This window comes from Zootoca vivipara, chromosome 5 (assembly GCF_965207765.1).
Source record: "Zootoca vivipara chromosome 5, rZooViv2.hap1.1, whole genome shotgun sequence".
Taxonomy (NCBI): Eukaryota; Metazoa; Chordata; class Lepidosauria; order Squamata; family Lacertidae; genus Zootoca; species Zootoca vivipara.
This window is the reverse complement of record NC_142588.1, coordinates 70,505,822-70,518,799: the sequence shown is the minus strand read 5'-3', so window position 1 is coordinate 70,518,799 and position 12,978 is coordinate 70,505,822. Positions and strand designations below refer to the sequence as shown.

Sequence of the window (12,978 nt, the reverse complement as noted above, 5' to 3'; positions counted from 1 at the left end):
TGAAGTTTTTGGAGAGTAAAAAGCAAAAGCAAGCCAAACTGAGACAAATGAAAACCCTGCTGTGCTGTCGCAGAGCAATTCATTATTCTGTATTTTAGAACTGTGTAAGGGAAATGGACAGAGAAATCCTAAAGGCCACGCTCAGTAGTAGAGCAGATTTTTTTGCATGCTGAAGGTTCCAGGTTAACTTTCCAGCACCTCCAGGTAGGGCTGGCTCCTGCCTGAAACTCCAGAGAGCGGCTGCCTGTCAGTGTAGACCAGGGGTGGCCAACTCCCAAGAGACTGCGATCTACTCACAGAGTTAAAAACTGGCAGTGATCTACCCCCTTTTTTGGGGTTTGGGTCAAAGTTGTTGAGTTTTTTCAGGGAGGGGGTAAAATGCTGAGCTTTTTTTAGGGGAGCCACAGTTGTTCAGCTTCTTTGGGGGGAGCCAGTGATCTACCAGTGATCTACTGCAGACGTCCAGTGTAGGACATACTGTACCTGGTGTAGACAATTGCTGTGCAAGATGAGCCAGCGAGTCTTAATCAGTCTAAGGCAGATTCCTGTGTTGCTATACAGTCATACCTCGGTTTAAATACGCTTCGGTTTGAGTACCTTCAGTTTAAGTACTCCGCGGACCCGTCTGGAATGGATTAATCCACTTTCCATTACTTTCAATGGGAAAGTTCGCTTTAGGTTAAGTACACTTCAGTTTAAGTACTCTGCGGACCGTCTGGAACGGGATTAATCCACTTTCCATTACTTTCAATGGGAAAGTTCGCTTCAGGTTAAGTACAATCTTCCAGAACCAATTGTGTACTTAAACCGAGGTACCACTGTACTCACACCAGGGCAAGAAATATGCCACTGCTGGGAGGGGGAAACCACACAACTGGAGCATACAATAATGGCATAAAAACTACAGACCCTGTTCCCACCTCAGCAATACCTACATGCTGGCCATATCTGGAGGGAGCCAATGAACTCACAATGGTGGGAACACGTGTACCCCACTCCATAAGGCCCTGTCAGCAATTCCCCTGCCCTGACTATTCCTGTCCCTGCAGCCTATCCCTATCAGCACTGGTTCAAATCCTCTTGTGTTGTCCTCAACCACAGTTGTGGGACACAACACACAAAGGGAAAGGAGTGGCCTCATAATGCAGCAACTATACAACTCCTGCAGCAGGCAGACGGTCGAGAACACACACACACACACACACACACACACACACACACACACCTACCTCCTGTGACAAGCGTCCAAGACCTATTCAGGAAGAAAAATATCCTTTCCTCAAAGAAAGTGGTCAGGACACACCTTGACCAACAGCAGCAACCTCCAGTGATCACTGCATAGGTCACAGAGCTGGGAAGCAGGAGATGGGTGTTCAAGCCCTAGCGAGGGGAAGGAGGCAACATGCCCTCATTCACACTTGAAATGCCTGGCAGGAGGTGGGGCAACAGTCATGTCAGGTGACCAAAGAGAGAGCTATCCCAGGACTTGAACCCATAGTGTAAACACCACAGCGCCCTGTTGACCAAGCCACAGGAGCAGACAGGAATTAGACATATTAGGGGACCACTTGTGTGTGTCACCCTCATAACCAACAGTAGATGCCAGGAGTACACCACCTACAAGAGGAGGGCTAGGCTGGTGGAAGAGCTTATGTTTTACATGTTGGAGGTCCCTGGTCCAAATACCTAGGACAGCTCCACCCTAGGAATGGGGATGCCCAGGCACACCTGAGCCAATCTGCAGGAGCACTGAGTGGACCAATAGCCTGACATAAGGCAAACAGTCCCGTCCCGTCCCCACCCCGTGCCCTGCAATCCACACCCAATGTTCCCTGATAGATCAATCTTATTAGGAAGCACCTCAGCAGGACTCATTGTAATGTCCCTCCATCATCATTCCTTTCCCTTCACCCCTGACTGACTACTTCATGTACCTTGGCAGCAGCACCCATCCTACCTGTGTACCCTCACAGTCCAGAAAGCCTGATGAAACAGAAAGAGGAGACACCACTGCCCCATAGCCCATCACACTCCCTCTCTGCCCTCCCATCACCAGGATCTCACCTTGAGGCTACCTGAAGTCAGATCCTAACAGGCAGAGAGATTGCCAACCCTAGCCACAAAGACACAATATTTGTCACAATCAGAACCCCTGACATTAAAGCCCTTATTGAACATTGTGATAATCACCCCCACCCAGAAGTGCCCTACCCCTCTGAACTGGGTGAATATTGTACCACAAGTATTCTTTTATCCATTTTGTTCCTTTTTTCCATGTTAAAAGTGTTGCAGTGCTTAGGATGCAAAATTTAACATGCACTCCAAAAAAATAAAGGACTGCGCTTTAAACAAATGAGGAAACAGATTCTTCTACCAAGCATTTTTCTTCATTCAGGAAAAAAAGGATTTTATTATAACATTATTGGAAGGGGGGGGTGAACCAAATGGAAAACAAATAGACTTCATTCCAATGCAAGGTTGGAATGCTAATACAAAACCAGTCAAGTTTTTATTAGGTTAAAGTTAAACAGAGTTTTGTGCCTCAAGTACTTGGCTCTGCAGAGACATAGAAAAATATTTCATATGATGGCAGCAAAATCAACAAAAGATGAAAAATGTAAACTTGACAGAAAGCTTATTGAAGTAAACAGAGCTCACATATATATTGTGATATTTAGGATCCAACCGAATACTGAGAAGTTATTGCAGGGGTAGCCAATGTGATACCCTCTGGATGTTGCTGGACTACAGTTCCCATCATCCCTGACCATTGGCCATGCTGGCTGTGGCTGATAGGTGTTGTAGTCCAACAACATCTGGAGGGCAACACACTGGCTATCCTTGGGTTATAGGATTTGGCAGAAGAAGCCCTACTATGCTGTCAGATGTCAGAACACTTCAGACCTGCTCTGCTGGTGAAAATAGGGAGGTTGAACAGCTGCTATGAGACACACATTTTTGTTTCAATCTACCTTTTATTAATTCTCATATCTTTGCTCATTTTTAAAGGGGGTGTGAGTTGTAATTTGATGATTTCGTATTGAATGAGATAACTTTGTATACTTATCTTGTGAGATCAATTGCCCTGGAAGTCAGTTTATTAATCTCCAGAAGCTGCCAACTCTCCATGGGCCACTTTGACAGGAGGGCTATCAATCATTTCATGCCCTATTATTACATCAAGTAATTGAAGGTTCAAGCTTGCTTCCATTCAAGCCACGACTGCAATAAATTGTTTCTTCGTTTTGCAGCCCCGGCTAGGATTCAATCTGAGGCTGCAGAAAATTGCGAGAGTATTTGTAGCTGGCGTTTTTATTATTATTATTGTGACAGCCACTTCTGTCACTGTGCAGGGTAGCAGAAAAAGTCACCCAATTTATTCATTTTTAATGGAGACTTTTAGCTTCATGGAAGGAACTGGGCACACACTTGGAGGGCAACCCCAATCCTTCCTTTTCAAGCAGTTTAGAACTTTCCTTTGCCTGTAGTGATATGACACCAAGAGCAAGAGAGAGGTGTTAGTGGTTCCCTCAAAGAAGTGAGCTTCAAGCCCCAGTGGAACAGAAAGGTTTTTTTTTGTCTGTACCTACAGTTACTACAAAAAGTTTAAGAATACAGGGTTACTAGTAAGAGTCATACATAAGGCTGCAAGATTGCTAGTTGGATATTCATGCTATATGTTTAAATTAACTGACTAAGTACAGTAGAAGTTGAAGCAGCTTTTGTCTCCAGCTTCATTGATTAAAGGCAATGTGTGGCCAATGCCATCCAGAGTCCAGGCTGGCAATGCTATAGAAACAAAATCATGGCCACATATCTCTAAGGAAAGCTTAGGTGACCCAGAACAACATGAGCATTTGGGGAGATCTTAAATGCATGCATAATTAAAGTAGCAGTGAAAGGATGGCAAGGCAAGGCAAGGTGCATGTAACAAAGGGATTCAACACTGTACCCATTGAAAGTAAGAGAGCTACACTGCAGCCATGCCTTTAATTAGCTGTATGAGCAGGTGTGTCAAGAGTGGAATCTCTTAATGAGTTATCGTAGGTTTCCTGTTGTTCATTTAACAGGCATAGTCATGGGGATTTAATGACTGGATAAGAGTCGAAGCTAACAACATATAAATACTTGGGAAGGAAGTAGAAGCACCATTTAACAGAGTATTGGGAAAAAGTAATAGCAACAGAAATGCCCATGAGAGGATGCTCTGATCTGAGAGTTAAATGCAAGGGTGCCATGTATTATTATTATTAGTAGTAGTAGTAGTAGTAGTACCGTAGTAGTAGTAGTAGTAGTAGTATACTGCCCTTCGTCTGAAGATCACAGGGCAGTTCACAACATAAAAATACAAAATGAGAATACAAAATACATAATAAAAACAAGAACAAGAACAAACCAATAACACTCACTCCCACAAGCAGATTTATAAGACCACAGAATGTTAATCAGCCAAAGGCCTGGTACAACCACCAGGGTTCTGGAACTATTAAAACGTGTGTGTGTGATAATAATTTTGTTATACCAGTATAATAATATTTTTTTTAAAAAAAAAAAAACTCATAATGTACTGAACCACAGGAATATAGTGAAGTGTCTATCTAAATGCACTTTAAAGTGTGTCAGTCCCCCTATGTACCATAAGGCCAAATGTCTACATGTCTGCTTCTCAATTACTTCTAGATGCCGCTGTGGAAAAATAGCAGGCATTCTCAATAAGATTGAATCAATGTAAACATCAAACAAACCGTTCGGTTTTTGCAAGAACTGATCTGAAATCATATTAGTTCTCCCCCCCAACCTTTTATATCATACAATAAATGCTTTTCAGTTTCTTCTGAGGTGTCAATAGTTTCATCCTCAGCTGCCCTTGAGGTTAACCCACTTCAAAAAGAATTCCAGTGTTGCCCTTCATACTGACTGGTTGGCTCCACAGAAGACCTGGATGTGTTACCAGAAATTCCATCTGATTTCCTCACACATGGAACACATTACCACTATTGTCTCAGCAATGCAATTCCTTATGAAATCGGAGGGCCTGCTGTGTCTCAGGCTAGCTCAGGTAATGCTGCTTTCCAGCTACTCCGCAATTATATTTAAGTGAGTGTATGCCTGCTTCTTATCTCAGATATAATGGTAGATATCGAGTGTGAGTTGACTGAAGAGGAAAGGATGCCATTTTAAAGTAACAGGAAGAATGAGAGCGTTTACATTTTAACAACTTTACTTTCAAATACTGTATATGCTTGAAACCACCTAAAACAGTGGGTCGTGTTATTCCCTTCCCCCGAGGCAGAATCGGTATCTAATCAATGCCAGTTAATTATAATATGCAGTCTTTAAACTACATAACTGCTTTGATTCCAGTATACTGAAATTTGTTCTCTTAGTCAGCAATCCCCATACCATTAGTAATTTTATGTACCTGGGACAGCAGACTGAAGGATAACGCTTTGTTCCTTCAAGCTTTTGCACATCCTGAATTCAAGCTGAGTCTGTGTGCGCCTGTGCTTCATGGCTTACGGATCACATCCATGTGAGTCTGGGGGTATAAGAGGACCAGCTGGGTGATGGTGGAAAAAAGGCATCCCTGAGTCCAAGGTAGATGCTTACAAGGGCAGTGGACATGAGCCTTTGACTTTTACTTAAAAGGAGCACAAGCTGGTTCAAAGAGCACGGTTTTCTACCTGGGCATAAAATGTAATTGCAATTGGTAGATGTTGAACAACAGTGGGCCCAAGACAGAACCCCGTGGCACCCCACTTGTAACTTTTCTCCAGGATGATGAGGAACCATTAGTGAGCACTCTTTGGGTTTGGTCAGTCAACCAGCTACAAATCCACCTAACAGTTATCAGTTGCTGGAAACCACAGGAGGGGAGAGTGCTCCCTGTTGTGCTCCCTGGTTTCTCATAGGCATCCGGTTGGCCACTCTGAAACCAGCATGCTGGACTAGATGGATCATTGGCCTGATCCAGCAGGCTACTCTTATGGTCTTATGCTCCCTGGGTGTTGTTGGACTTTAAATCCCATCAGCCCCAGCCAAGATGGCCAATGGTAATTCTAGTCCAACTACTTTTGAAGGGACATGGGTTCCTCATTCATGCCTGAAATAGTCTTTACAGAGCTTGGCAGTGGCTAAATAATGACAGAGGCATTGATTATTACAATATCAGTGGCAATGCTGACTTCCTTGTTCCTTTCAGATTCTGCAAAGAGTTACCCTTGCATGAGGGTGGTCCCTTCAAGAGCTCAGCAAAAGTTTGCTTTCTTGGGCTGCAGAAAAGCTTGCCCTGAAGCGCTCTATGCAAATTATGTTCTGTGGATAATCAGAGGATGCCATCCCTCAGCTCTGTAATTTCAGCCCATTTTATGATCATTATAAAAGGAATTGTAAACATTATTAAAATGAAAACAGCCAGCCTTTCAATTTACTTGGGTGGACACAGCAAATAATTTATCCGTGTCCCTGGGTTGCTTATTTGAATTGTTTTAATTAAAATCAAAGTGTGACTTGATTCTGCATCAGAACAAAAAGTCAATAAACTAAAACCATCATTACAATCATATGTAACAGTATATGTGAAAAGGATCGAGGGGTCTTGGTGGACCACAAGCTTAACATGAGTTAATAGTGTGGTGCACCAGCAGCCGAAGAAGAAGAAGAAGAAGAAGAAGAAGAAGAAGAAGAAGAAGAAGAAGAAGAAGAAGAAGAAGAAGAAGAAGAAGAAGAAGAAGCAGCAGCTAATGCTATTCTAGGCTGCATCAACAGAAGTATAGTGTCCAGACCAAGGGAAGTAATAGTACTACTCTATTCTTCCTTGATCAGACACCTGGAATACTGTGTCCGATTCTGGGCACAACAATTTAAGAGGGATGTTGACAAGCTGGAACATGTGCAGAGGAGGGCAACCAAGATGGTCAAGGGTCTGGAAACCAAGCCTTACGAGGAGCAGTTGAAGCAGCTGGGTATGTTTAGCCTGGAAAAGAGGAGACTGAGGGAAGATATGATAGCCATCTTCAAATATCTTAAGGGCTGTCATATGGAATAGGGAACAAGCTTGTTTTCCCCTGCTCTGGAGGGTAGGACTCAAGCCAATGGTGTCAAGTTACAAGAAAGGAGATTCCGACTAAACATACGAAAAAACTTTCTGACAGTAAGAGCTGTTCAACAATGGAACAGTCTCCCTCAGGAGATTGTGGAGTCTCCTTCCTTGGAGGTGTTTAAGCAGAGGTTGGATGGCCATCTGTCATGGATGCTTTAGCTGAGATTCCTGCATTGCAGAGGGTTGAACCAGATGACCCTTGGGGGTACCTTCCAACTCCATTATTCTATGATTCTATGATAAAATAGAGAACAGGCCATACAACTGACACAATAAATATAATTAGAACAGCTTATAATTTTTTCCGGCTAAATAAAAAAAAAAGTTTTTGCCTGTCTCCAGAAAGACAACAAAGGACAAGTACTAGCTGAGGACCTCAGGGCAGTGTTCCAGGTGACAAAATTCAGATATGACATGTGGCATACTATGGGATTCTGAAAAATCCAGTAAAGACAAGATAGTTGAACTATATCTAAGTATTTTGGCTTACCTGATTTATAGATCAAGCTTTAGTAGATTCTGGGATACAATCCCTGCCACAATCTTTTTAAAAATAGTCTCTATAATAAGCAGAAGAGGCACACTGGAAAAAAACAACACCCAGTATTCCACAAATATTTAATTTGCAAGTGGTATTAAAGGCCAGCCTGTTTAGAATATTTGTGTAGATTCCCTACAGTGCTGGCTTTAAGACATGATTTTACTACCATGATTTTACTACTTTTGGTACAGAGGATGACTTCAGGTGTTCACATATGACATCAGATTCCACATCTGTGTACACCTGTGTACTGAAAAAACACATCTGAAGCATTTCATCCCAGCAGGGAACTTAAGCAACACTGAAAAGATGTCCACTTTAGAAGGGATCAGCTTGAGCAACCAAGTTTTTGCTATATTATAGTTTAGATTGTGGTTTTATTATTTGTTTTTAAAGATTGTATTTCGCTGTTTGCCACCCTTGGGTGCAAGAAATTGTCTGTATATTTTTCCCCATTCTTTTGTTGACAGCAGAGCTTTAGGCATAGTGCAGGATACCGTATTTCCCTCCCATTCACTTCAACAGCAAGGAGAATTCAAAAACAGATCCACAAGTGTTGAAAAGTGCCCCATCCATGACGCCACAATAGAGGGTAAGATATTGTGTAATTTCACACCCAATCACAGCACACCAGCATATAAACTTCTTGTGAGCCCCAGAGTCACAAAACCAAAGGTTGCAGAGACCCCAGCTAAGAAGCTGGACGTTGACTCTGAGCTTGAGGTTTGTAACCAGGGGGCTGCTAAATCCAAAACTGGTGTGCAGGAGCACCCTGGACCAGATCCCACAGCACTGGGGCCTATAGAGCCAGAGCTGGGGCCCACATGGCTGTCTTCCCCTGGGCCTGAGGAACTGGATGCCTTCCAATCTACCTCATCAGTCCAACAGCACACCAGGCAGGAAGTGATGAAGAAGTGGCAGTCTGCAAACCAGAGGCAGAGGCCTCACCCTTTATAGACTGCAGTTCTCACAAAAGGGGTGCAGCCTAGGAGTCGGGACTAGAGACAGGGGTTCAAAGGCATCAGTCCACTTCTAGTCTTTGTTGGAGTAAGTGGCTCTCTCAGAGCTCTCCATGGTGCTGCTACACTTCACCCTGCCTTGGACTCCTTTACCAGATCAAAAATAAATACTGTACAAAATACTGTATAAAGACCAATTCAGGCAACAGGGTGTGTAGTATGAGGCTGTCTTGCATTATGCCATACACATTTAGGGTTCGCAAAGGGTAGTGGAGATGGACAACCTTGGGAGAAAGGAAACTTTTCACAGAAAGGCTGCACTTGGCAGAAAACAGCCCAGCCTCACAACACTCATGGGAACTTGAGCACACTGCTGATGTTTATCTGAACTGAAACCTTGCCTTGGGATGCTCGGAAGAAACACCCAACACAAGCTCAGCGCCAACAATGGGGGTTGCCAGGACAGTGCATACACAGGCAAGTGAAGGTGGGGGACACATATAGCTGCTGCCACTTCCTGGATCTCTACCTTGACTTCTGTTCAACAACAGGTGCTTGTTTCTCCTTCTTGCTGCCAATTGATTACCACATCCTATTGCCACCTCCTGCCTGCACCTAGGAAACAACAGGAGGAACAAAAGGACTCTGGAGCCGATACTTTGTGAAATAGCATGTTGTATAGCTTGGGCCAGCAGCTCCCTGTTCAAAATATTGCTTCTATTCTGGCTCTGCTTCTGATTCACTCTGGCAAATTTCACCATTATCTGGAGACCTGGTAGAGACAACAGGGAAACATCCTCAAAAGTGGATCAACATTTCAATCACCTCACCCCAACTCTTGGTAATGTCGCCACCCAGGTGAGCCCAACCCCTGGCGACTGACCATGGCAATACCTGTTGAGAGTCTCACCCTCCACCAACTTGCCTAATGAAATCCCCTAAATCGGAGGGGGGGATTGTGTGGGCCTCCCTTGGAGCGCGAGGCGCTCAATCTCAGAGTTGTGGGTTCCAGCCCCACTTTGGACGAAATATACCTGCATCACGGGGTAGGACTAGATAACCTCGTGATCCCTTCCGACTCTACCATTCTAACCCCAGCCAGCATGGCAAATGAGTGATGGGAGCTGTGGTCCAGTCAGTGATATCTGAAGTGCCCCCCCCCTGTAACCTTCCACGCTATCGTGTGGCAGAGTTTTCCACACGCTAAATACACGTTGCGTGTGTATCTAAACTTTTGTGAGGAATAACCTCCTGAGCGGAGGAGGAGGAGAAAGGAAGAAATATAGGCCATTGCCTTTGAAATTGACCTGCCTCCGCTCACCGTAAAATTCCGGTGTGAGAGAGGACTCTTTATTTCTTAACTGTGAAGCAGGAGTTTGACTGGCATTCCCCCTCAAGAGCTCCCTCTCTCTCTCCCCACCATAAAGGGGAGGAGGCCGAAGGGGGCGGCTATTCTCTCCTCCCCTCGCCTTAAGGAACAAATGGGATATTCACGGCGAGGGAACTCCTCCAGGGGCAGCGCCGTCTCCTGCTGCAGCGAGCCGCTTTATAAAAGTCCATGCCCCCGAACCAATCCCCAACCACGCCGCCGTTGCCCAGGAGCTGACGCGGCGGCCCGGACTGCGAGGAGGACACCATGAAAGCAGCCGCCTCGTGCTCCGTGGCCCTGGGACTCCTGCTGCTCGCGGCCGCGCAGCCTGCCAGCAACCGGCAGGCGCAAAGACCCAGGTAAAAGCCCGCGAGCCCGTCGATGCAGCCGCGCGCGCGCGCAAAGAGCCCGCGAGGGGCAGAGGATCTCCCGCCGCCTGTCCGCTTTCTCTTACTGGCGCCGCGGTGCCGTCTTACGAGCACGCGACGCGCGCGGTATCCATCCCCACGTACGAGCCCACCCAGTAACTGCGCGCGTCTGACTGGCCTCGCGAGGTGTGCAGAGTTTTTCCGGCGGTTAAATTGCCACAGGTTTATTATTTGCCCGCGCTTTCCTGATGTTCGTTCTTGTTGAAATGTGCTGCGCCGACGGGGAGGGTCTCTTGCCGCGTTGCTCTGCCCCGTGCAAGAGCAAAAGTCAGGCTTTGCGCTCTCTCTGTGTGTGTGTTTTCTAAGTATGGGAGGTCTTGCTGCCTCGGCCTCTTGTGCACGCCCGGGGTTTGTTGGTTTGCATCAGAGTTAGATACGCTAGGAAGATTTGGAGTGCTTCTGAGCGTGTGCAGATTGCATTTCCAGACCCTCCAATTGTCCCTGTTTTCCAGGGACGTCCCTAATTTAGAGAAGCCGTCCCTGTTTCTGATTTGATCCTGGAATTTCCCGCTTTTCCTTAGGATGTCGCTATTTTCACTGGAGAAATGTTGGAGGGTATGGAGTTATCTGAACCCCTAGCCGTCCGAAGGCAATCTTGTATAGGGAAGTTTTAAAAAAAAAGTTTGATGCTTTATTATGTTTTTTTGTATGTTGGAAGCTGCCCAGAGTGGCTGGGGCAACTTGGTAAGATGTGTGGGAGTAAAATAGTAAAATTATTATGGAATGGGACGTCCCTATTTTCAACCGAGAAATGTTGGAGGGTATGCATTTGCAAGTAATCCCAACTGCCCCTCCTGTGCATACGTTGTTGTTGTTTAGTCGTTTAGTCGTGTCCGACTCTTCGTGACCCCATGGACCATAGCACGCCAGGCACTCCTGTCTTGCACTGCCTCCCGCAGTTTGGTCAAACTCATGTTCGTAGCTTCGAGAACACTGTCCAACCATCTTGTCCTCTGTCGTCCCCTTCTCCTAGTGCCCTCAATCTTTCCCAACATCAGGGTCTTTTCCAAGGATTCTTCTCTTATCATGAGGTGGCTAAAGTATTGGAGCCTCAGCTTCACGATCTGTCCTTCCAGGGAGCACTCAGGGCTGATTTCCTTAAGAATGGATAGGTTTGATCTTCTTGCAGTCCATGGGACTCTCAAGAGTCTCCTCCAGCACCATAATTCAAAAGCATCAATTCTTCGGCGATCAGCCTTCTTTATGGTCCAGCTCTCACTTCCATACATCACTACTGGGAAAACCATAGCTTTAACTATACGGACCTTTGTCGGCAAGGTGATGTCTCTGCTTTTTAAGATGCTGTCTAGGTTTGTCATTGCTTTTCTCCCAAGAAGCAGGCGTCTTTTAATTTCGTGACTGCTGTCACCATCTGCAGTGATCAAGGAGCCCAAGAAAGTAAAATCTCTCACTGCCTCCATTTCTTCCCCTTCTATTTGCCAGGAGGTGATGGGACCAGTGGCCATGATCTTGGTTTTTTTGATGTTGAGCTTCAGACCATATTTTGCGCTCTCCTCTTTCACCCTCATTAAAAGGTTCTTTAATTCCTCCTCGCTTTCTGCCATCAAGGTTGTGTCATCTGCATATCTGAGGTTGTTGATATTTCTTCCGGCAATCTTAATTCCGGTTTGGGATTCATCTAGTCCAGCCTTTCGCATGATGAATTCTGCATATAAGTTAAATAAGCAGGGAGACAATATACAACCTTGTCGTACTCCTTTCCCAATTTTGAACCAATCAGTTGTTCCATATCCAGTTCTAACTGTAGCTTCTTGTCCCACATAGAGATTTCTCAGGAGACAGATGAGGTGATCAGGCACTCCCATTTCTTTAAGAACTTGCCATAGTTTGCTGTGGTCGACGCAGTCAAAGGCTTTTGCATAGTCAATGAAGCAGAAGTAGACGTTTTTCTGGAACTCTCTAGCTTTCTCCATAATCCAGCGCATGTTTGCTATTTGGTCTCTGGTTCCTCTGCCCTTTCGAAATCCAGCTTGCACTTCTGGGAGTTCTCGGTCCACATACTGCCTAAGCCTGCCTTGTAGAATTTTAAGCATAACCTTGCTAGCGTGTGAAATGAGCGCAATTGTGCGGTAGTTGGAGCATTCTTTGGCACTGCCCTTCTTTGGAATTGGGATGTAGACTGATCTTCTCCAATCCTCTGGCCATTGCTGAGTTTTCCAAACTTGCTGGCATATTGGGTGTAGCACCTTAACAGCATCATCTTTTAAAATTTTAAATAGTTCAGCTGGAATATCATCACTTCCACTGGCCTTGTTATTAGCAGTGCTTTCTAAGGCCCATTTGACTTCACTCTCCAAGATGTCTGGCTCAAGGTCAGCAACCACACTACCTGGGGTGTACGAGACCTCCATATCTTTCTGGTATAATTCCTCTGTGTATTCTTGCCACCTCTTCTTGATGTCTTCTGCTTCTGTTAGGTCCTTACCACTTTTGTCCTTGATTATGGTAATCTTTGTACGAAATGTTCCTTTCATATCTTGTGCATACGTTAGCACCTCTTATTTTAAGCACAGCCTTATTGGCTATTGTCTTCTGAGATCATCATAAATATTCACAAA

The 12,978-nt window shown here is 45.1% G+C and overlaps 1 protein-coding gene across 2 annotated transcripts in view; it reads left to right on the top strand.

The window, feature by feature from the left end:
- The first annotated feature begins 10,068 nt into the window (after positions 1 to 10,068).
- PCOLCE2 (procollagen C-endopeptidase enhancer 2) overlaps positions 10,069 to 12,978 on the top strand; it is a 28,008-nt gene continuing 25,098 nt past the window's right edge. Inside the window, exon 1 of one of the 2 annotated variants that reach the window (XM_088669772.1) lies at positions 10,069 to 10,330. In XM_088669772.1, coding sequence (XP_088525898.1) covers positions 10,239 to 10,330 — 92 coding nt within the window. In that variant the 5' untranslated portion in view covers positions 10,069 to 10,238. The remainder of the gene's footprint in view (positions 10,331 to 12,978) is intronic. The other variant, XM_035132885.3, reaches the window with a different exon arrangement.